At 39.0% G+C, this 24,247-nt stretch overlaps 1 protein-coding gene across 2 annotated transcripts; it reads left to right on the plus strand.

The window, feature by feature from the left end:
- The first annotated feature begins 9,584 nt into the window (after nucleotides 1-9,584).
- On the plus strand, nucleotides 9,585-21,602 carry zdhhc13 (zinc finger DHHC-type palmitoyltransferase 13). 2 transcript variants are annotated; one of them, XM_051379487.1, is made up of 17 exons: nucleotides 9,585-9,696; nucleotides 12,537-12,733; nucleotides 13,702-13,824; nucleotides 14,586-14,663; nucleotides 15,087-15,231; nucleotides 15,327-15,391; nucleotides 15,943-16,105; nucleotides 16,819-16,944; nucleotides 17,053-17,186; nucleotides 17,302-17,402; nucleotides 17,891-18,033; nucleotides 18,115-18,177; nucleotides 18,262-18,355; nucleotides 19,065-19,148; nucleotides 19,237-19,394; nucleotides 19,693-19,790; nucleotides 20,988-21,602. In XM_051379487.1, the coding sequence occupies exons 1-17, from the start codon at nucleotides 9,619-9,621 to the stop codon at nucleotides 21,124-21,126; spliced, it is 1,989 nt and encodes a 662-aa protein (XP_051235447.1). In that variant the 5' UTR covers nucleotides 9,585-9,618; the 3' UTR covers nucleotides 21,127-21,602. The 2 variants fall into 2 exon arrangements, with proteins under 2 accessions (XP_051235447.1, XP_051235448.1); XM_051379488.1 differs by having other exon boundaries at nucleotides 17,891-18,015.
- Nucleotides 21,603-24,247: the final 2,645 nt, after the last annotated feature.

Below are 24,247 nucleotides of genomic sequence, written 5' to 3' on the forward strand. Positions count from 1 at the left end.
GTTGTATTTATGTGAGAGTAGAGGGCGGCTGGAGGTAAACGGAGACAGAGAACGTTTCAAATTAAGGGATCAATAATTCTGGAAGCTGGAGTACACTCCCACCACAGCCTCATCCCTGACTGACCCTATCGTGTCTGAGAGCGGCCCCAGTCTGCAAGCATTTACTGTCCAGACAGCACAAGGGCCTGTTACATAATGCATGACCACCGGCGACACGGCGGGCCGAGCTCTGCTGAATCAGCGGCAGGAAAACGCTACCGCCGCTGCTGCTGCTCTGTGCGAACGAGGGGGCCACAGCGGCCACTGAAGACAGGCAGCCTGTACTGCCCCCCCACCCCTGAGAAGAGCACTTGATCACCCAAGTAACCTTTTGCATGAGTGCACTCAATCTGCCACTCACCAGAGAGCCACTGCAGACAGGGGGCATTAGGTGGGATTATCGCCCCCGCTGCCCTTTGTTGTTTTGATGTCCGTCCCTCGCCAACTCAACCCGACCCCTCTCCCCCAGCATCCCCCCCAACTCCCCCTTCCTCACACCCGCCCGTCCGGCCCTGGCACTGCTACAGAGAGGCCGTCCACTGGCAAGCTGAAACCAGAAAAAGCCTCCCCTCAGTTAGCCCACTTTCACAGCCACACGCAAACACACACAGTCACGCAAATGAAAGCAAACGCACAAAGACACACACACACACACGGACTGTACAAAATGATGGGGTTGCTTTCTCTTTTTAATGAAGGACATGATGAGGTGAATCCAGGTTAAAGCCATTATCGTTCATTGATTTCCCGTATTAAATCGAAAATGTAATCACAGAGGTGAGATGTTCATAAATGGAGGCAGAGAAGATTTCAGGCCAGTGAGACGAGCAGGCTGTGTGTATATGTGATTTCTCTTGGTTGCTTAAAAGTCATAAGTTTAAAAAACACAAAATTTACTTCACTGACTGACAAAAATCCTATTGTTGCTGTCAGAGATGGGAAGTAACCAAGTACAAACACTTGTTATGTCTGTACTTTACTTGCGGTTTTATTTTTCTGACAACTTTTTACTTTTAATCTCTACACTTTTACACATCATATCTGTACTTTCTACTCAAAATAGAGTTGTTGTTACTTTAGGTTTAATGCATTTCAGAGCAATTATTGAATGATTTTTGCATGCCTTTCCAACATGGAGACCAGTGCATATCAGGAATGAAAGTAACATGATGAAAACGGCATAAAAGAAGTAATTACGTAACAAGGTGAAACAGACAAGAGAGGGTGACTTGACCCTTGTTGAAGCCTCAGTTTGCTTTGTACAGAAACAGTCGGTAGAAATGTCCTTCAGAGAATCCAAAAGAGTACTTCTCACTTTTATACTTACTTGTACTTACTTACTTATCTACTTTTATTGAGTAAAGACGTTGTATCAGTACTTTTTCTAACTGAAGATAAGACCTTGAAGAACATAAACCTGCACCAGCGATGACCAAATTCAGCTGCCTGCTACACCAGCAACACAGCAGACCTGCCACTTTAATTTTTAGATTAAATTGATTGTTCAAATCTGCAGACATCCTCTCAGGATTTGCAATTAAGTCTCTATCATGTTACTTTCGTAATCAGAGCAGAAATCACAGGTCTAAAATCAAATCAGCTGTAGGAAGCCGATCTGCCTGACAAATTTCAGATGTATGAGGGATCCTGCTGCCAATGAGTCAAACTGACTAAACAGGTTTAAACATTAGTGGAGTGAAAAGTAAAGACATTTGAGATGAGAGTTCACTACTGTATGTTTTCTTATAACTTGAGAGACTTCTCACAGATGGTGTGACTATCACCAAATATTCTTCCGGATAGCAAACAGTTATTGGTTGAGAAAACAAATCTCACCGCCAGGTCTCATTAGCAGCTGTTCTGATAAAATCACCTGATCTTCATCAGCAGATGGAGTTTGCTCAGTCCAACATGGACAAGAAGTCCTTGAATTGCTCAGAAAATCAGCACAAGCAAGAGGTGGGAAAAGTAAACACTCATTCTTTACTCAAGTAGAAGTATAGATACTGAAATATACTCAAAGTTTACGTTTCTTTGCAAAGTCTTCCTGTCTTCCACTCTTGTCTGTTTCCTTTCGTTGCGTCGTTTTCATCAAGTTATTGCATTAAATAATAAACGATAATTCTCCTCATATGCATTAAAACTAAAGTAACAAGCCTGTTTTGAAAATGTCAGTTCTACAATGTGGAGTAGAAAGTACAGATATTTGTGTGAAAATGGGGTAAAAGTGAAAAGTTGCCAGAAAGATAAATCCTCAAGTAAAATTCTGGTACTTGAAAAACAACTTAAGTACAAATCTCACCTCTGATCACAAGAGGTCAGACTCTATGCTGATGAAGACCATGTGATATAATTGGAAAAGGGAGACTCGTGGGTTCCCATAGCATCCATTTTCATTCAGCTATCATGCCATGCCTTCACTCTAGCTTTAAGAGACCCGGCGGTGTCGATGCCCCCCTTCTGGACACATCCCTATTTATGACACACACCAAAGGAAGAACGAACAGTCTGTTAAACTGGATATCATTATGCACTTTCTTTTAAATTTGTTGCACCATATTAACCTTTGATGCTGGTATGTTTCTGATTTAACTGCAACATTATTTGTTTTAATGCAGCCTGGAAACCCCATTGAATGTCGCTCTCTGATCTATCCTATCCCATCATACCTGTCGTATAATGTTGCTGCTTGACTCCGTCCCTGAACTTGGCGAGCAAAGCAGCAAAACAAAGCTCCCGTCTACCCTGAACTCTGACCGACACCCTCAATGTCTTTCACCCACTGTCATCCTTAAGTGTCTTGATTTTGTGGCTTCATTTATCGACTCTAGCCTTGTAAATCTTCCAGTCTGCACACACATAACTGCCCATATTTATACTGATTTACTTCTGCACGTGTCTGTAACTGTCTTTTAAAACAGACTCATTATAACCCCCCACTCCCACCAGCCCTCCGTCAGTTTTCCATGCAGGGCGTTAAAGAGGTCAAGCAGGGCTTTAGTTTGTGACCCTCGCTCTTAGTCGGCTGTGTTCAGGGCCAACCTTTGACCCTGAATACCACTGGTCCTCGGGTTCAAATGCAGACCGTGACCCAGCCGTTGAACTCCCACAGGAGGGGGAGGAGTGACCGTGAGGAGGGGGGAAGCAGGGTGAGAGGAACAGCACTACAGTACCTACTGTGTCTGTTGCTTCTCTCTTCTTCTCTTCGCACCAAAAGAGGCAGACTCCATCTGGTTTTGCTGTATTAGTCTGATTATCTGGGGAGGGAGAGAACATTGACGGATGAAATTGTGTCTTCATTCTGCATTTAGTTTTGGAGATGTGTTAAAAATGTTTAGTGTGTGTATTTGGATATCTGGGGGACGGCAATTTTCTGGGAGAGTCGGAAGTAGTAAAATGGTCACCTACCTACCAGTCATCGTCTCAGTGGCGGACAATTAAAGGAAAATTCCTCCATAAAATGCTCGGACATTAATCATCTATTCTGTTGCATCACAACAGGAGTTAATCTGGAATCTATTGCACATCTTTCTATCCTGGAAGAGGTATTCCTCCTCTGAGGTTTGTTTTTTCTTGTTTTGATTTTATGCTAAATGTGTAAATAAATTGATTTTTATTTTGCTTTATTGACATTTAACCAAATCCAAATCTTTCCTTTACCTTCACCAAAGTGCTTTTGCTTCTTAAACTGAACCACATGCAATCTATGATTTCACAGCCCAACATCCACCCCGACCACCTCCTTTTGACTTGTGTGCGGTACAAAAAAACGTGGCACTTCTTTTTTCACTGGAAAATCTGTTGCCTGTGGACATAATCCGGGCTGCAATTATGATTCCCATCAAAACATAACCGACAAAACAAATTATTGTGTACAAAAGGTTAGTAGTTGTTGTCCAGAATAAAATAAACAACATCCTCTTGGTTAAAGGACTAATTTCTTTTAGAAAGTCTCTCTAATCTTATTGAATTAGTTTGAGTTCAGGTTCACTAATTACATAATGAGTATGTCAGTATAATTTAGCCCACTTTGGCATTGGAAATGAACAAATTGATTGATAGTGGCATAGGGTTGTTGCACAATGTGATGCAGACAAACAAGATTTGCTCCCTCTGTAGATAAAAACAGCTCTTGAAAGAAAACATCATAATTCTTATTTTCAAGTGATTATACACTAACAAAAACATACCTCTGAATATTTCATTATATTTCTGATGATAGATTGTCCTAAATGTTACACACTGGAAGATTACTTTAAGATTATATAATACAGAACTTATTGCATGGAAATGCATAAGTGCACAGTTCGGGTTCAGTAGAGTCTTGTTTTGAAGGTTTTCTGATGTTCAATCATCTACAATCTCATATTGTCAAACAAAATAACTGTCTCACTCACATTCAGACGCTTCCTCCTTCTTTGTTTTATGAGGCAAAAAGCAGAGAGTCCAACAGCCACAACAGACAGAGCCACAACGTTCAGTCCCACCGGCCACCACACACTTTATTACCATAATTAACTTCCATCAGCTGGGGTCTTCTCACTTTCATATCTGCAAGCATCTCTGGAGAGTCTGAGCAAAGCTCAGTGAGAACACAGCAGGACGCTCAGCATATTGATGATTTATTCATTCTCATTACGAGAAAACAGTCTGGTGTCGCTTTCAGAATGAGGTGTTCTCAAGTAACTGTGATCTTTCTTGAAAAAGCCTCATAAGCGGAAACAACAGCGAGGTTTATCTTCTGAAAAGCTGCACTTAGCAATATTTTTATATTAGCAATGAATTAAATCACTGTGTGACGTGAAAGGTGTTACTCACCAGCTCTGCAGATGCCCTCAGCTCTACGGAGCGTTTTGGCCTCTTTGAGCTCATTTTTTTGGTTTTACAGCACATTTCCTGTAAGGTTCAGTCTCACCACTCTCATCAGGAAGCAGTTTTCAGCAAAAAAACTCTCTGATGAACCCTGATAAACCTTCTGTATGTCTGTTTGCCATGCAGCAAGTAGGCAGACATATTTTTCTCAGGAGTCAGTTGAGATCAAACCAGAGTTTAAAGGTCCAGTGTGTAAAATTTAGAGGGCTTGTCAAAGGAAATTGTGTTTTGCGTGACCTATTTTATCATCCAGATGTGTTTTATATTTCATTTCTATATTAGATGTGGTTTTTAATATTCTATATTTACATTAGATTATGTTCAAAGCAACCATTTGGCTGTTCAAAACCTGGGAAGTATTATGATAAGCACTTTCTGTCGCAGTAAGAAACAGAGAAGATATTCTTTCTCACTGCCCCACTGTAACAAAGAAAATGTTACAATAAATAGGGCAGAGAGTCTCAAAAGCATCTTTATCCTTATCTCCACTCAAGGACATGAGAAAGCTGCAGGAGTGCAGGTGTTCTCGGCCGTAAACAACTGAAGTAACTATGTAGTCATGTCTCGGAGTTTTCGTTGTGTAATGGTGCTAGTAAGTGGGTAAAAGTGTAAAAGCATATAATTACGTGACTAGGTCATATCCAATCAAGAGTGGCCCATCCCTCTGGGTGGAACTGTATGGAGGAAGCAAACTTTGCGGTTTAAAAGTTCATGCTGGGGGGAAATGTTGTTGTCTGGATTCGTGAATTCACACCTTTCGTGTTACAGATGTTTATGCGACCTCCTTCTCTGCTGTCTGAAGATTAAAAGTGTTTAATTCTTTTGTGTCTCACAGTTTGGTTCCTGCAAGCCAGAGAGTGGTTGTTTATTTGAAGTTGTTGATGGCTGACCAAAGGGAAAAGGGGAAACAACTACAACAGGCTCTATATGGCAGAAATGGAATATAATATTCATAGGTGTGTTTTCGTTAGTGTATAATCACCTGAATATAGGAATGAGCCGTTTTTATCTGGGAGCAGGTCCTCTTCATCCATGTTTCTACAACCGGACACACCCTGACTCTAAATTGGGCCTTTCAGGGCCACCGTAGTTCCTCCTACATGTTTGGAAGGTGAGCGGTATTCAGTTGGTTGCAATGTGCAATAACACCGCTAGATGCCGGTAAGTCCTACAGACTGGACCTTTTAAAAGACAGTGAATGTTTCCATTCATCAGGTGGATACAAACACTATTATAATGAGATGTTAATGTTTCTGTTAATGTTAATGTTTTTGTGCCATAACAGCATATTTCTCAGCTTATTTATTTAATTTTTCCTACCTCCAGTGTGTCTAACCGAGCAGACGTGGTAATCTAGGAAGCTAATGTTATTCAGACAATTCAAATGAGGAAGGTGACCTGTGATTTGTCTGGAACTAAGGACGGCTTCTGTTCTCAACTTAATGACAGATATGTTCATTAATGGTCTGAAAAAGGGTTTCAAAAGGCCAACATGTTGTTCACAACCTGCCAAAGAAAAGTACAAAATACCCCAAATTGGACTTATTAGGTTTTCAAACATCATCAGTATTATGAAATTCCACAAAGGCTTTAATGGGAGCAAAGTCCGCTCGTACAGCTCTGTCAGCTGTGAAACACACATCCTCTACATGTTTTCATTGGATGGCCCTGCTTCCTTAATCACTCCGTTTTTCATGACCCCAGGGTCTGCTCGTTGAAGAATATAGACATACCAAAGGTAAAGGCTGAATGTGCGTTGATGGCAATGTACGATCCTCTCTTTCCTTTCATAAAAATGTAATTCCTTTTCATTTAGTTTCTACGCTCACGTCTCATGCAAACGAAGTAGTCTTGACCCTTAGTCCTCTGTACTGTTATGACTTCCTCCTGACAGCTCAATTACTTCTGCTTGGCACATGCACTCATGGTCTTCAGTATCTAAGCTGCATGCATTTCATGTGTTTTCGCTGAAAATTAAATGAAGATCAATTAACTTTTCTTCTTTTTTACCTTTAAATACTCCAATCTGGGAAAAAAAGGAATAATCAGAGTGTCACGGATCAAGAGGAAAATGTTTTGTACGTGTCAAAATCTGACTTTTATTCTATTAAAATGAAACAAAAGCTATACAAACTCACACTTGACAGATGAACTATTTATTTTTAATTAAAAAATAATTTTATATAATTTAATAATTAACTACACCTTAATTGAGAGCAAGTCTCAGAAGACTTAACAGAGGGAGCAAAAAACAACAAAGACCGTAAAAAGCGACAAGCTCTAATTAACAATCAATCACACTACAACACTGAAACACCGGTTGAATAGACAAACATTAGAAAAAGCTAAAGTCGAGGTTATCGAGCTACAACGAGCACGTCGTCCTCTGATCTTACGAGGAAAAAAATCAGGCACAGTGCATGTACATGTTCATTTTTTGGTGAGTGATCTGTCAGTACGCCAACGACACTCAGGATTATTTACTGTGGCTCTTCTTTTAACAGTTCGAGCTTTTGGTTCACGTCAACATGTCCACAGGTTGGTCCCTCGGAGGTGAGGAGGAAGTGAAACAGCAGCACTGCCTACATTGATCATCACTGCTGAGGTGCCCTCAAGCAAAGCCCTTAGCCCTTAATTAAAAAATGTGATAAAAGTTAAGATATTTGATTCCTCCTTTTGCTGCAGAGCACAAACAAACCCACTCTGGGTTTAAAAAAAACACTGTTTTAGACAACATCAGTGTTTTTGAATACAGTATAGTATGGAAATGAGGTTTTAGAGGCTGAAAACTGGGCGGTTACACAGTGCTGACTTTTCAAATCAATCTGTCTTAACATGCAACAATAACAATAATCTTTTAACAACAATTAAAGCAAATTATTGATTTGTTACACCCCTGATTAATAATGTATGATCATAGATGTAGAGACAGCCCAAAAAAGATCCTGTACACTGGTTGCAGACAGAAATCCTTCTGATTGTAGATTGAATGTTGGCGCCATCTACTGCTACTCACCTGGAAGTGCACGACCTGATTGTTTAGGTTTATTATTATTATTCCTCATTACAATTGTCTGGTCATTTGGGAAGAAAGCTGCACAGTGGTGGAAGTTATATAAGTAATTCTGAGGTACTACATGTGAGTATTCTTATTTTATGTTGCTTTATACTCATCCACTACCTTTTTAGAGGGAAATATTGTACTAAAGTTACTTTTTAAATCAAGATTTAACAAATAAAACATGTGATCAGTGGGCTATATAAAATATGATGCTGTGTTAGACACATAAATACAATATATGACTACCCAAAAAGTATATAAAGCCTTTAAAATGAGCTCCACCTCAACCAGCTACAACATTAAAGTGTTAGGTGAGTTATTTGACTTAATGTGTATTTTGAAAAAGCTTTTATTCACAGACTGTCTTTAGTGTATTATTTTCTTTATTGAATGTGCACGTATTGTTCCTGCAACCACAGCAAACCTTGATTTTCTGTGTATTTCCACTGGCACACTGAAGCTTTGAAACACATTTTCACTGCTGGCAGCAATGAAATCCACTGCTGCATTGGCAGGAAGAAGAAAGGAGAAAGGGAAAAAAATGCATCAAGGAAATAAAAATGAAATAGAAACAAGAGTTCCTCTTTAACGCCTTCAAAATAAAATATCAACATGTAAAGTTATTCTTAAGAGCAAGCATTAATCTAATGCTACAGCAGCTCTCAGTCTTCTGGAGAGCCTCCAACAAGATTTTGTAGCTTTTCAACACAACAGAAATCACACACAATGCCACCACCGACACATCTTCCATCTCACGTTGTGTTGAATATGATATATGTTTGTTTTACTAAACTGGATTACCGAGCGTGCAGAGGGTAAACCAGATCTCTCCAGGGGCCTTGAAAGCTCCGGGCTTACTGTGCGTCAACTGGCTTGTGGTAATTCAATTGATAATCTGTTTTGGGAATATGCTCCATTAAAGCACACGCACTGACAGGATAAAGGCCTCAAGGCATGTCCTAGTTTTCAAGACCTTTGTTGTTTCAGTTTTGTCCTCACATGTGTTTCATCCTCATGCATCTATATATTTAATATTTCAATTTACAGAAACACCTAACTTGTACACATACGTTGGATATATATATATTTATATTTATATGCATCTGTTTTTCACCTGCTTGTAGTATGTAGATAATAATTCTACATTTATTTTTAACCCCGATAACTCAGTCTTCCTTACTGCAGCAGCCCACACTTCAGCAGCTACTATCCATTCACTCCTGTCTATATATTGTATTATTATAAGGTACATACTCTTATTATATTTCTGTTTTTATTTTTACTTATATGTGTATACCTTGTGTTAGATATTGTAATATAAGTATTATTTCTGTTCTTTAACACTGTGTGAGCAACAAATTTACCCCCAGGGATCAATAAAGTATTTCTGATTCTGATTATTGTTTTTTAAAAGCCTATAAAATAATCTTTTATTTAAAAAAAAAAGCCTGTATTTGTTCAGCTTTGTTGTCCCTGTTTTAGCTGTATGTCTACAGCATGCATTATGCAGGCATCTTCCACGACTTCTTAATTAATCTTATAAATAATCGATGAATTTTTGCCTTTGCTGCAGTTTTCCACCATCAAATACCTCCTGCTCCTCGCCCCTTTTACTTTGAAAAACGCCGAGCGGAAGTGTCACGTTGATGCTGGCCCGTCCTGCCGCAGGAACTTTTCCTTCGTTCCGACACAACAAGATGGACTGGAAGGAAGACGATGATAACGTAAGTCGGTTAATGTCCTCTTACGTCCTCCCTCGTTGTGTTGAGAGGTTTTATTATATTTTAAAACTCGGCTTCGGTTCAACACTCATGTTAGCATTGACGAGCCAGCTCGCTGTTTTTTTAATAAAAAGGTGTAAAACGCGGATTCAACCTGTCCGCGCGGGTCGACACGAACCAACTGTCAGTTGGTCTGTTAGCCTCGGTGGGCGTCGTTAGCATGCTGCTAGTGTATCTTAATGGGGATTGAGCTAACTGAGCTAACGGAGCTAACGGAGCTAACGGAGCTAACCGACCCTCGGCGCTCAGACTTCAGCTCGTTTTCTGCCTCTGAACGAGGTTGTGGTTGTTTGGCGATGGTGCTGCGTTGACAGTCGGTGTGTTTCCTTTTCCTATCTGTGCCTGGAATAAGGAAACTGTCCATTTCCGCCTGTAGGAATATAAATAACGTTTAAATAACAGTAAAATGACATTAAAATAACATTAAATAACATTAAATAACATGGTCTTGTTGATGAGAAACGTGTTTATGTTGAGTCCAAATGATGAGATGCAAAGTCGAAATGGTGTGATTATGAGATTAAAGTTATAAATATTGGTTAAAAAGTCATTAATTATGAGATAAAAGACATAGTTATGGGATAAAATGTCATTCTTACGACATAGAAAGTCAATATTATGAGATAAAAGTTATCATTATGAGATAAATATTAAAAATTATGAGATAAATATTCAAAATTATGAGATAAATATTCAAAATTATGAGATAAATGCCATAGTTATGGGATAAAAAGTCATAATTATGAGATAAATAGTCAAAATTATGAGATGAAAAGTCATTACGAGAGAAAATGTCATACTTACGACATAGAAAGTCAATATTATGAGATAGAAAAAGCATAATTATGAGATAAATATTAAAAATTATTAGATAAAAGACAAGTTATGAGATAAAAAGTCATTAATTATGAGATAAATAGTCAATATTATGAGATAAAAGACATAGTTATGGGATAAAATGTCATTCTTACGACATAGAAAGTCAATATTATGAGATAAAAGTTATAATTATGAGATAAAAAAAGCATAATTATGAGATAAATATTCAAAATTATGAGATAAATGCCAATAGTTATGAGATAAATAGTCAAAATTATGAGATAAATGCCATAGTTATGAGATAAAAAGTCATTAATTATGAGATAAATATTAAAAATTATGAGATAAAAGTTATAGTTATGAGATAAATAGTCAATATTATGAGATAAAAGACATAGTTATGGGATAAAATGTCATTCTTACGACATATAAAGTCAATATTATCAGATAAAAGTTATAATTATGAGATAAAAAAGCATTAATTATGAGATAAATATGAAAAATTATGAGATAAAAGACATAGTTATGAGATAAAAAGTCATTAATTATGAGATAAATAGTCAAAATTATGAGATAAAAGTTATAATTATGGGATAAAAAGGCGAAATGATCAGATAGAAACTCATAATTATGAGGTAGAAAGATAATAATTATTAGGGCTGCACAAATAATCTAATATTGTTGAAATTGCAATATGGCCAAGTGCAAAATGCAAGAGCTGTAATATCTTGATAAAGGTAAAATGTGTTAAAAAACAACATTATAATAAAATACTGTAGTGCAGCAGAGGTCAAAAATAATGATCTCATAATTGTGACTTAACGTTAATTTATTAAAAATGTATTATTAAGGCTAATTTCTTTATTTATAGGCGTAAAGGGGCTTCCATAGTAATCCTTTTTTTGTGTGTCCATCCAAATCCACACGTGTTCATACTCACCGCAGCCAGACAGCGGTTAGCTTTTGCCATATGTTGTTAAATAAGCCATCTGTGCCGGATCACGGCGGGCAGTCTGTCGCGTTCATTGTACAGTACGATCATCAGCATCAGCAACCAGACACATTTAACAAATTAAAGCATCCCGTTAGATTCATCCCAGAGGAGAACAGCAGCCAGGTGTCGCTGTGGTAAAGGAGTAGTTCACCCCCAGAATACAAAATTAATCTATTACCTCTCATCCAGGGCAATAGAAACTGCGTTAAAATTTATAGGACGGCACAATAAATCAATATCTTGTCTAGATTTAATAAAACATGTTTGGTACTGGCTCCTGAAACCTTCACATTATCAGGATTTTAGTTTTTTTTTCAGTGAAAATTAAATTTGTGATGCAGAAAATTATCATCTCTGACTGTAAATCTCCTCACAGTACATATAATTACCACATTGGCCAGCTGCCTTGTAGCTGTTTGAGTTCAAAATGTTAATTATTTACTTCATTATCACCGGTTTTACACAGTGAAACCTACAAATAGAACATCTTATCTATGTGAGATCAGTTTGGTGGCCGCAGTGAGTGAGGAAAGTATTTAAAAATGGAATATTTTAGTCGTTGTTAGGTCCTTCCTCGAATAAATTCACCTCGAATCACTAAACTAGCGTTCATCTCTTTAATGGAGTCTGATTGTGCGACTAATTATGGGATAAAAAGTCAACTTTATGAGATAGAAAGTTATAATTATGAGATAAGTATTCAAAATGATCAGAGAAATAGTCAAAATTATGTGATGAAAATATAAATAATATACAAATATATAGATAATCATAATTATAAGCTAGAAAGTCGACATTATGAGATAAAAGTTATAATTATTTGATTAAAAAAGTCATTAATTATGAGATAAAAATCCAAAATTATGAGATAAAAAGTTATAATTGACTGACTTAAATCAGTAAAGCTACTGTTAAAGTTACGGTGCTTCGAATCAAATCTGTGTGTTATTTCCTCGCGTACGTGTTGCAGGGTCACGGCCACAGCTGTCAACATGGACAAGCAGGTCACTCTCACAGTCACGGGCCGAGAGCGGCGCACCCCTTCATGACGGGCTTTCACGGACAGTTCGGCAAAAACCCGGAGCCGACGATGAACCTCAGTCAGCAGCCGAAGAAACGCTCGCACATGGACGACAGCAGCAGCTGGGACATCGTGAAGGCGTCGCAGTGAGTGGTGGAGCTCTGAGTCAGCTTGTGGACGTTTTAAATGTGTGGTTCAGTCTTTGGCAGTAGGAAGTCAACAATGTGCAAATTCTTGTACATGCAAAAGTGATTCCTGTGTATCACGCTGTGTGGGAGCCTTATTTCCATAGTCTGTACCAACACTGGGACACCAGGGACACCAGAGAGTGGTCAGACAGGCTGTAAACGGTTGAACCAGATTAAATAAACCACTTTATTTAGAGGTTGAATAATAATCCCTCATTGCTCTTTTCCTCGTGTTGGTGTTTTGTGCCGCAACTAACTAACTCTCCCTCTACAATTTATATATTCTTCTTGTACTAAAGTCTAAGTAATGATCTCTTTCTTTGACTAAGGCCTTCACAGTGTTTTTGGTAAACTCATAAAACAATTCAGATCATTTTTTAAGGAAGATTTCAGATTTAATTACAACTATCAAGCGGCAGAAGAAACTACACACCTTGTTTCTTCACTTTCATGGCCCTGACGAGTTTTTGATCAATATATTTGCACAGGAGTTGCACAACAAAACTCAAGGAACGTACAAAGGCCTTCAGAGCTCTGTATTTATTTTGCAATCAGAGAGTAATGATTAATTTATTTCTTACTTGAAGCTAACTGAAGTGTTTGCTGCTTTTGCTGACTGATCAGTGAGTTCTAGTGCAGCAGAGCAAATGTCACTCTTCTTGTAAGACCGGGAGAAGACTGATAGGAATCTGCAGAGCCGTTCTTATCTGTGTATTCATCTCATTGGGGGTTGGTAATTGTGGAAACCACGTGTGAAAACTTGCTTTTAGTTTAAACTTTACTTTTTCAATTTTATTTGCTGTTGTTTTTTTTTTTATTTTAGAGCACTGTGAAAACTAAAAGCATTAGTCTGGTAGTTATTATTATAAATGGTGTGTTTGTAAAGTGTTTCTCTCTCTCTCTCTCTCTCTCTGTGATCCGGTCAGGTTCGGTATCCTTGAGCGCTGCAAGGAGTTGGTGGAAGCAGGATACGATGTCAGGCAGCCGGACAAAGAGAACGTCACTCTGCTGCACTGGGCAGCCATCAACAACCGCTCAGAGCTCGTCAAGTAAGCTCTGCAGATATCAGTTCGGTCTCATTGAAACTGAGTCACCGGAATGACGCGAAGAGCTGGTTATGTAAATATATTAACGTTCCACTGCAGGTTACTCGCCCTGTTTAAAATACAGAGGTGGTCTGATGTGAACAGTACTCCTGTGTTAATCACTGTATCACTAATTTGGAGATGTCAGTTGTTTTGGTGCTGCTCTAAATTCTCTCTCCTGGTTGGAGAATAATGATAATAATAATAATAAAAAGGCTGAAGAAGGCTTTTTTAATTAGAGATTTAATATAATTTTGGGTGTAAATTCAGGAGACGTATGTATCTCCTCAGCATGGAGACCCGTGAAGTTTCAGAGATCATTTTGATTGTTTAAAGTTAAAACAAGCAAAGCACCGGACTGTATACACTAAATGAGACATAATCTGTTGAGTCATTCACAGCCATTATATTAAAAATGTATTGAAATTAATTACTTAGTCACTTTAATCACTCTACTGTAAATTAACAAAAATAAAACAAATTCCTTCAGTCACAAAGTGAATTAAATGTAAATGGATTGATGTCAGCTAAACATCATATTGAAAACAAACAGCTTCAGTACAGTGTGTCCTTCCTCGGGGACGAAGCACAGCGCTTTGAGCAATAAACAAACAGCTTCACAAAGAAAGAAATAGAGACGAGTGAACAGAAAGCTCCAACACAATGTAATCTGAACGACCGACCCTGATTTGTTCTCTGTGTCTTCTCTGCTGTTTCCTAAACAGGTATTATATTTCTAAAGGGGCGATAGTTGACCAGCTTGGAGGAGACCTGAACTCTACTCCTCTTCACTGGGCCATAAGGTGACTGAACGACCATAAAGGGATTTGTTGATGTTTGCCCTGCTATTCCACATTTTTATTAAATCCTGATTTAGTTGTTTATACGTTCTGTTGAAAGTACGTTTATGTTGGGTTAAAGAGTAAATTAATGACAGATAATTACATGTGACTCTACGTCATTAATGTAGAGAGACAAACAGATCCAAGCTTGGCTTTTAACTTCAGATTCAATAAGCACATATTTAATGGATTCCCAGTTCTCATAACCTATAATTAGGTTCTAATTAGATTAAATCAGAACTGGCTCTGATACTTAAACCCATTGATTGCCACTGTAGGTGGACGCACTGCTGGATCTGGCTAAAGCGTGATGCATTAAATTGTTCTGAAGGTTAGTTCAGTACTTCCTCTATAAAGCTGTCGTTGGCTTTTGTCGATGATGAGGCAGGGCCACCTCCCCATGGTGATCCAGCTGATGAGATACGGAGCAGATCCCTCTGTCGCAGACGGAGAAGGTTACCGCGCTCTCCACCTCGCCATCCTCTTCCAGCACATGGCCATAGCAGCTTATCTTATGGCTAAGGGACAGGTCAGCCTCCACACACTCTCTCTGTAACACCTTTATTTGTTTTAATAGTCTTTTTCTTATTGCTTTTGCTTTTTTTTTTCCCTCTTTTCTTACAGGAAGTCGATGGACCTGACTGCAACGGACAGACCCCACTGATGTTGGCAGCTCAGAAGATTATTGGGTAAGTTAACATGTGAATACCTTATTAAAGATTGACAGCGTGATTGGAGCTCATGTCCGTGATTATTTTTGTATTTGCACACGTTTTGTCTGCACACAGGTTTTAGATGAAATCATAGTGTATTAATATACAATGGTGTATAATTAGACAACACAGTGGGATACATCTTTGTCTTGATGAGAGAAAAATGCCTTTTTAAAGCAATATTATGCAACTATTTTACCTTAAAATAACAGCTACAGACTCATTTTGATGCTACACTGACTTGTAATAAGGAGATTGGTGACTCTGTCGTTTCCCCTCGGTGCCCCGAACACCTGTTCTTGCACTATGTAACTTGGGTTAAATGAGTACAATCCCCTGTGAGAAGTCTGTAACACTTTACACCCCCAACTGTGGGTCTGAGCTCTGTCTTCTCAGTACGGACGTCATGGCGTAGGCAAAGAAGATGTTGGTGGGCTTTGAGTTAAGAAGACTCTTGTTAGTCCTGACTATTACAATCTAGAGGTGATGTTAAAAATTAAACAGCACATGTTGTTCTTGTGTTCTAGGCCTGAACCCACGAACTTCTTAATCAAGAATAACGCTTCTGTGAGCGCTGTGGACAAAGTGAACAGGAACACGCCGCTGCACTGCGCCGTGCTGGCAGGAAACGTAGACGCTGCCCACATCCTGTTGGAGGCGGGGGCCAGTGTGGATGCAGAAAACATCAACGTGAGTTTTACAACTTTCACTGTCAGTCTGCTGTCACACTGTCAGTAACTTATTGCTCCGAGCACCAAAGAAAATCTGGACGCAGGGCAAGCTGAGAATAAGTGGATGTCGCTGGACTTGTGTGACAGTCTGGCATCAACAGGGAATCTATTTTACACTTTGTGTTGAAGACATTTCAATTTAAATTCAATTTAAACAGATCAGACAAATTATTATTCAAAGCCGTTTATTTTATTTGTTTTTAAATATGTCTGGAGACAATCTTTAATTAGCTGTCAGTAGCTAAACAGCACTGAGGTGATATTAACTGCAGCAGCTAAATAAATCGTTTTACATGCTGTAGGTGGAGAACTTGACACAGGTTCAATCTGAGAATTTAGCGCTGCATATAATAACAGAGCAACCCACAGGGCTGTACAATTATGGCTTTATAATTATAACACTTTGCAGTTCCTGTGTCCAGCTTACTTCAAATAAAAAGTCACCTTTAACTTAACTGTGGGAAGACAAAATTGTGATCTCAGTTTATATTCAATTAATTGTGCAGCCCTAGTGACCCATTAGTTGAGTTAGTTGCAGTGGGGATTAAAAGCAGCACAATCATAAACACTTATTATCGTACATTTTAAACTGAATCAATAGTAATACATATATATATATATATTAATATATATATATATATACGTCTATAAGGTGTTTTAATGCTTCTTCAGGGTCACACGCCCATCGACTTGGCCCACCAGGTGCACAGCCCGCTGCTCATCCACATGCTCAACCACGTCAAACAGGAGAGGATTCGCTCTAACTCGCGCTGCCTGCGGATCATCAACAGATACAGGGTACACACACACACACACACACACACACCCCATCTCAAACCTCTGGTCAGGCATTAGACAAACATCTCCAGTAACCTCTAGAAACCCCATCCTGTTTGCATTTTCCAGGTCTTCCTGCAGTTTTTGCTCTGCACTGCCATGTTTGGAAGTGTCGGTGCCATAGTTGATATGAACTCGGAGTCCTGGTTGCTCAAAGGGATCCTGCTGGCCTGTGTGATCGCTGTGATTAATGTGGCCTCAAGGTGAGAAAGAGTAAAATAAAACCCACAGTTTGCTCCTGGTGCTTATGTACTGCATCTGAATGTTGTACACAGTTGCTTGTTTGTCACTTAATAAGATTTTTTTGTGTCTAAACAGGAACTTCCCAACTCCAGACTTTCACTCTCTCCTACCTGCTACATCTCTCATGGCTTCAGTCTTCTGGATGCTCGTCACCTGGTGCCTCTGGTTCCTACCAGATATCCTTTCTTCGAAGGAAGAAACAGTTACGAGACAGTGTATGTGTGAAATCAGGGTTGGTAGGCTGGATGTTTCTCTCACCTACAGTCAAAAAAAGATCTGTGATCCTTCATCAACGTTCAGCGATACATCAGGTCTGTCGATAAGAATCAGCGAGTGAGAACTTGTCTTTTGATCTGCCTGACATTGGAGAAGAGGCTCAGAGACGTATTTGTACATTCACAGGAGGAGGAAATAAACCATAATGCAATGCTACAAGGCAGGTTGCATTTCAAGAAAATGTAGGTGTCTGTATCAGATGAAGGCATAGACAGGCCTGTGCATGTAAAGTCAGAATAATATTTTACACTTAAGAGGTTGTTTTATGATCTTTATCAGAGAAACAGGAAGTGCAGTGAAGTATTCACTGTAAATACAGTCATGTTTGATATTTTAGCCTTTTGATTAAGCTGATGAATGAAGAGTTTTCTTAACCTTCGGCCCCCACATGGACCCAGCGCCACAGTTCAGGTCTTGTTCACTCTGAATGCCACAGCTCTGCTCTACTACTACCTCCGCACCTGCAGGACCGACCCAGGCTTCGTCAAAGCAACCGAAGAAGAGAAGAAAATGGTTGGAGGGCCGTTAAAAGTTAGACACCAAATTATATTATATTACATCTAAAATCTTTAAGGCACAGATGAGCGGACTTTTGTTTGTTTGTGTTGTCAGAATGTGTTGGTGTTGGCTGAAGCCGGCTGTCTGGACCCCAGAATATTCTGCACTTCTTGCATGGTGAGGCTTTAAACACACTTCACTGTTTACAACTCTGCTCCGTCGGCACAAACAGCTGACAACCTTACATGGCTTTGTTCACAGACAAAGAAACCGATGAGAACGAACCACTGCTTCTCCTGCGATGCCTGTGTGGCGAAGCAGGACCACCACTCGGTCTGGACCAACGGCTGCATCGGTACGACAGATTGTAGCGAGCAACAAGTGATTACAACGGCCAGAAAATACAGTAACGTAAAATAATGGCCAACATGTAAAGTTAGAGAGCACATACTTCCACCAAGGATGAACAATCTGAAAATGTTTATCAGCATCAAAATACACATAGTGGTGAGACTGGGCCAGGGTTTACCTAGTGTATGTGTCAGATTATATTCATTTAAATTATGAATATGTTAAAAAATGCCCTGTTTCACAATGTTAAATCCTTAATAATTCAACATAATGTGTTCCTTGTCCAATAATATAACTTTCCACCAGATTTAGGTTTTAGAAATGTAATAACTAACAAACAAGACTATATAATTTGAACCAAGTACTTTTCTTTTATGTATAAATATGTGTTTAGGAAATAACACAAACATAAAAAAGTGTCAAATTGATGCTAAAACAAAGCAGCAGTGTGTTATTTCTTACTAATGGAGTACAGAAGCTCACATAGGATCAGTTACTGTGTTACTTCAATACAGTATCAGTAAATCAGTTAATTTCTGTATATTTATAAGATTCAGTGTGTAAGATTTAGTGGCATCCAGCGGTGAAGGTGCAGGTTGCAACCAACTGACTACAGCTCACTTTACAATCATGTAGTAGAGATTCTTATAGTGGCTAAGCTATGTTGAAGGCTCGCTCTCTCTCTCTTATCTAACATGTTTGTTGTCTTCTAGGAGCGAGGAACCACCACTACTTTGTCCTCTTCCTGTTCTCCCTCATGATGATGGGAGCCTGGATGTTCTACGGTTGTCTCGTGTGTGAGTGACTTAACACACAGTAACAATAACATTATCCAACGCAGTTTTACATTCACAGTGGATAAACATTCTCTGCTTATTGTTCCAGACTGGTCGACCCACTGTGTGCTGCATTATGAGGAGCAGGGCGTGTGGGGCGTTGTCTCTGCCCTGGTCAGCTGCTCTCCCTGGCTGCTCAGCATCTTCCTGCTGGCCTTCTATCACACCTGCTGGTCGGGCTCCATCCTGCTGCTGCAGCTGTACCAGGTGACTGTCTGCTTGGAGTCTGTTAACCACGCTCTACGACTCTCAGAGATCTCATTAACAGCGTTCTCTGTCGTTGCCTTCGTACATTAAATTCATTCTCAAGGTCAAATCGTGGAAGTATACCAACTCAGCGTATGTAGTTGTTACGTTGGAAGTGGCAGGAGAGGCCAAACCTGTCGAGCCAGTGCACGAAACCTCATTCTGTTTACGGTCTATTGATCTGTTGTGTTCGTACACACAATGAATGTCCTCTCTGTCCGTGTGGTTGACTGACGTTTTTGCCTTTGTGTCGCCGCAGATTGCCTTCCTGGGACTGACCACGGCGGAGCGGATCAACCTGACACTCCACCAGAGGAAACTCCGACAATCCGCCTCCCTCAGACAGAATCCATACAAGTGAGTTGATATTAGTTCACCAGTTTAAAATGTTTGCAACATTTGTTAATAAGTTTTTTTTGTCTAAAAAGCATCCAAGGCATATCGTAATCTTTTAAAACAAAGTGCAGCTCTTTAATGCTATGTCCTTTTACTTCAGTTGGCTGATCAGTATTTAATAGTTTTGATTGATATCTGTAGTTAATGTCTGTGTAATTATTATTAGGAGGAGCTTTATGCTTTTTAGTCAAGGTCTTGTGCATTAATGAACGTCTCATTGTACATTAGCTCTGATTTATTACTGATACCAGCGTACCAAATGTGTTATTAGTCCCTCTTAAAAATCTGGACTCAAATCACATTGAACATGTGTGAGCTGATCTTTTCAGACGTCTGCTGAGGGCTTTGTGAACCTGGGTCTGGATCTGAAAGTAGCTCGTTTATCTGTCAGCATAGCTGCATCCAAATCTGACCCAAAAATAAGGCCGTCATTTGAGATACAATTCAGTAACAGGAAACATGAGCTACATTTTCAACTTCTGAATTAAATCATGCATTTGGCTAAAGGAACCAATCAGGAAGCTTTTGTGTAGGTTTGTTGTGATTGTTGAAGCCCAGCATGGCGTCAGTGAGCGTGCAGCACTACTTAGTGTAGATTTAGTTGCAGTGAATCAAATAAGCTGAGACATCCAGTTGGAGATGATTGAGTTTGTTAAAGCTTTAAAAGGAGAACTGAGTGGATGGAGCTCTGCCTGGGAGGTTGGCTTCAGGGGAAAGAAAGTCCCGCAGGCATTAATGTATTTGCATAAAATCTTGGTTTGATGAGGTTGAAGATTTGATTTGAGTTTTTAATTGGTAAAATATAAAAGGCAATCTTCCAGTTTAAATCATTTTTATAGAAACAGATATATTATAATGCTGGTTGATTTAACAAAATTCATGGGAAAAATACATTTCACACATCTCTTAATACAACTTTAATCAATTCGATTCAAAATGTGTTTATAAAGTGGCAGTTTGAGGCTAATGAAGCCACAGAAATACACACAAACAGTTCTTAAATAAACTAAAATAAGCTAAACATACAGATTTTGTGTTGTCGGAGATTGTTGTCCAGTTACTGTTTTGCCACTTTCTGTATTTAAACCCTTTTCTTTCATCAACACATTATGTGAGAAAGTGCAATGTCCTGAACGGGGTCTCGTGGTCTCTCTGCAGTTTGGGCGTGGTGAGGAACCTGGTGTCCTTCTTCCAGCTGCGTTGCTGTGGCCTCTTCAAACCGGCCATCATCGACTGGACGCAGCAGTTTCCGCCCGGCCGCGACCAACACATGTTCGGACACACCGACATGGTCTGACCTGCCCCGCCGCCCCCTGACTCAGGGTCAAGGGTCACACTCTTACAGTGGTTCTGGACCAAAAGCACAAAGTGTAATTTATTTATTTTTTTAACTGGGTCGGGCTCCTTGTGAAGAGAGACCACGATATCAGAAGTTGGGGGAAAACACACAAAGCATTGTGTAGATATTTGTTTGAATCGGTTGCTCTTTGTACAGACTGCTGCTGCCTTATACTTGACCAATGTATACATGAGATGAAAAGATGTTTAAATTTGGGTGTGGTTAAGAAAACCTTTAAAGGCCTGAATTGTAATTGAAGATTTCAGATGTTTTTTTTAATGAACACATCAAGCCTATTTTGTATAATCTGCTCTGGGGGAAAAAAAGGACCTTTGTACATTTAAACAGTTGGTTTTATGACTTTTGTAAGAACTGCATGTGTTTAATAATGAATGACCACTATATTACTTCAATAAAGCAATGTTGTGCCTGTCTTTTTAACTGGTTCTGTGTGGGCCTCTACATAGAACAGAAACACTGTTTCCTTTTAGCCTATGTTAGCTCTTAATTATGGTTTCACAGCACACAGCTGTAGACATTCACCAATTAGTTTCTTTAGGTTGTATTCAGCAAATTAAAGCTCTAACAGGGTTTCCCACATGTCCTGGAAATTTAGACTAGGCACCTGGAAATTGATTAAAATGACCAGATATCCTGGAATTAATCTATGTTGTCCTGGAAAATTCAAATTGTATTTTAGCCCCTCACTTGGATTATGTAATGCTAGGTTTGTATTTTGTTTTAAACTTTGTGCTATGACATTTCAAAGCGGGTTTACCTTCCCAACACTTGCAGCAAACTTTTGGCTATGAATCTATTTTATAAATGCTGCAGACGGTCACATCTACAAGAATACAGCCTAATATTGATCTCTGACTAAGTGCTGTTCTGTATTGTGAAGAAAACTCAGAGAAATGATTCTTTAAAAGAGTGGAAACACTGTCTAAAAACAAACTGTAGTATGCCACCTGCCCGACACCAAATAACAGACAAAATTAGTGACTAGCTGGTGAGGGAAACCAGATACTTCCCTCAGGATTGGTTAATAGAAACCTGTAATTGCTGTGGAGATTACATAGAAATAGTTGGATACAGACTGTTTCAGGTCAGGTTATTGTGCCTATAGATACAAATAAGAGGCTGACTGACCGAGTTGATTGATTATTTCCAAATTGTGTCAGGCTTTCTATAAAAAGAGCTGACCTACTGATACTGGTGTGACAGCTCAGATTGTATGAGTGCAGGCATTTTAACCTTTACTACTTTATTTTACCTTAACATAATTGTACATAATTTGTTGGTTTATATCTTAATTCCTCTCCTCACATACATAAAAATGTGTCTTCATTTTGCTTTGTGTCTGCTGGATGTATAAACAAACTGTTTTCTTGCATGTTAGCCAGAAACACTTCATGCAGTGATAGTATATCGTGCTGCTGGTGTTTCAGTTTGTGGAGCTCTTCTGCCCCCAACTGGCCGGTAGGTTAAGTAACGCAGCTTTGAAGACAACATGAGCAGAGGTCTCATCAGGGGTCACACACAGTGGCAGTCGCAGAGATCTGCTCTTCATCCGGCTGCGAGAGGCTGACAACTTAAGTGGCAGTGTGGAAAATGGGAGTATCTGAGATTGTGCACGTAGACGACTGTTTCATTCTTTCTCCTCTTGCTGCTTCTGCCGGGGTGAGCTCTCTGTGAAAGGAACAGAGGCGGCAACCTGCCACTTCCCAGGCTGAAAAGACCTTTAGGCGGACAAAGAGGGGCAGAGACAGTAGATGCTGCATGATTCGCTGGTGCCTCAGTCTCAAACACTGCGATAGTCTTCTAAACAATGACAGCACACTACCAGACTGCCTGCCACTCTGGCTGAATATTGTGAGCTTTACTTTAGATGTAGTGCAGAGTTTTATTTGTAAGAGAAGACACTGTGATTACATCTTTGATTTCATCTTCTGGTCCATTAAAAAAAGTGTCAACAGACAACTTGTTTTTAATTTAGAGATCATTAATAATATTATTATTATTATTATGTCACAGCTTTTTATTGAGGTATTAGAAAGGGCCATAGGTCGCTGCATTGGAGTCATAAGTCAGTGAAAGAAAGGATGTTTTTCACCTTTTAGGAGAGATGATTTAAGACTTTCTCTATCACTGAGTTAACGGACGACCCCTAACAGAGTCACATATTTTATGTATATTTCATATTATATTCAATGCAAAACAATAACAGTATAGAACAACTGATAAACTGTACAATGAATCCAAACAGTGAACACAATAACTGCAGGAGGTTTGTGTAAAACGGGCGATTTGGATGAATTTCAAGCAGATTATTTCCTGTAAATATTGATCAGAGATGAGTTTTCATGATGTTTTTAGTAACATTTTATAAAATTCTTTGTCTGTATTGTTTGTTTTTTGACAATAATACTTAATATGCTTCTTCTTTTGACAAAGTGTTTTCTTCTAATTGTTCTATTATCTCTTTTTCTAATGCAGCACGAGGCTGTTTATCAGACAGTGAAGGCTCTGGGAATAAAGCTTGTGTTCAAGGTTTACAACTTAAATAATAATCTAAACTTTATAAAGAACTATTTCACTCAGAAATAAACAAAATACTGAGTTATTTAGACCTACTGTATTTATTTTTTATGTTTTCTTGCAGCCCTTAAAATCAATAAAGTCTCGCAACCCCCCATGAAGCTTCAGCGACCCACCAGGTTGGGAACCTCTGATGTAAGACGCTGTGCTATGGAGTCCGCTGTTTGAGGGACTCTGTAAATATTTTCCTCTGTGTTATCATCTCTTCTACTTTAATAATGTGAGATAACAGCTCTAATTTTAGTTTGACAAAAACATCTAATCCCACCCGGCCCAGCGCCGCTGCTCACACATAATTGTTTGGGAGAAATTAACACATTGCTGTTTGTTAATCACTTGTTGCCTCGATTATTCAAATTAATTACTGCGCCAAATTATTTATGAATGCAAATAAGATTCTATTAATAATTAACTTTAACAAGATGAGGCACTGCTAATTGTCTTCTCACAGCAGGAAGTAATGGTGATGGAAATAAATTCA

The sequence above is a fragment of the Dicentrarchus labrax genome, unplaced genomic scaffold (genome assembly GCF_905237075.1).
Source record: "Dicentrarchus labrax unplaced genomic scaffold, dlabrax2021, whole genome shotgun sequence".
NCBI lineage: Eukaryota > Metazoa > Chordata > Actinopteri > Moronidae > Dicentrarchus > Dicentrarchus labrax.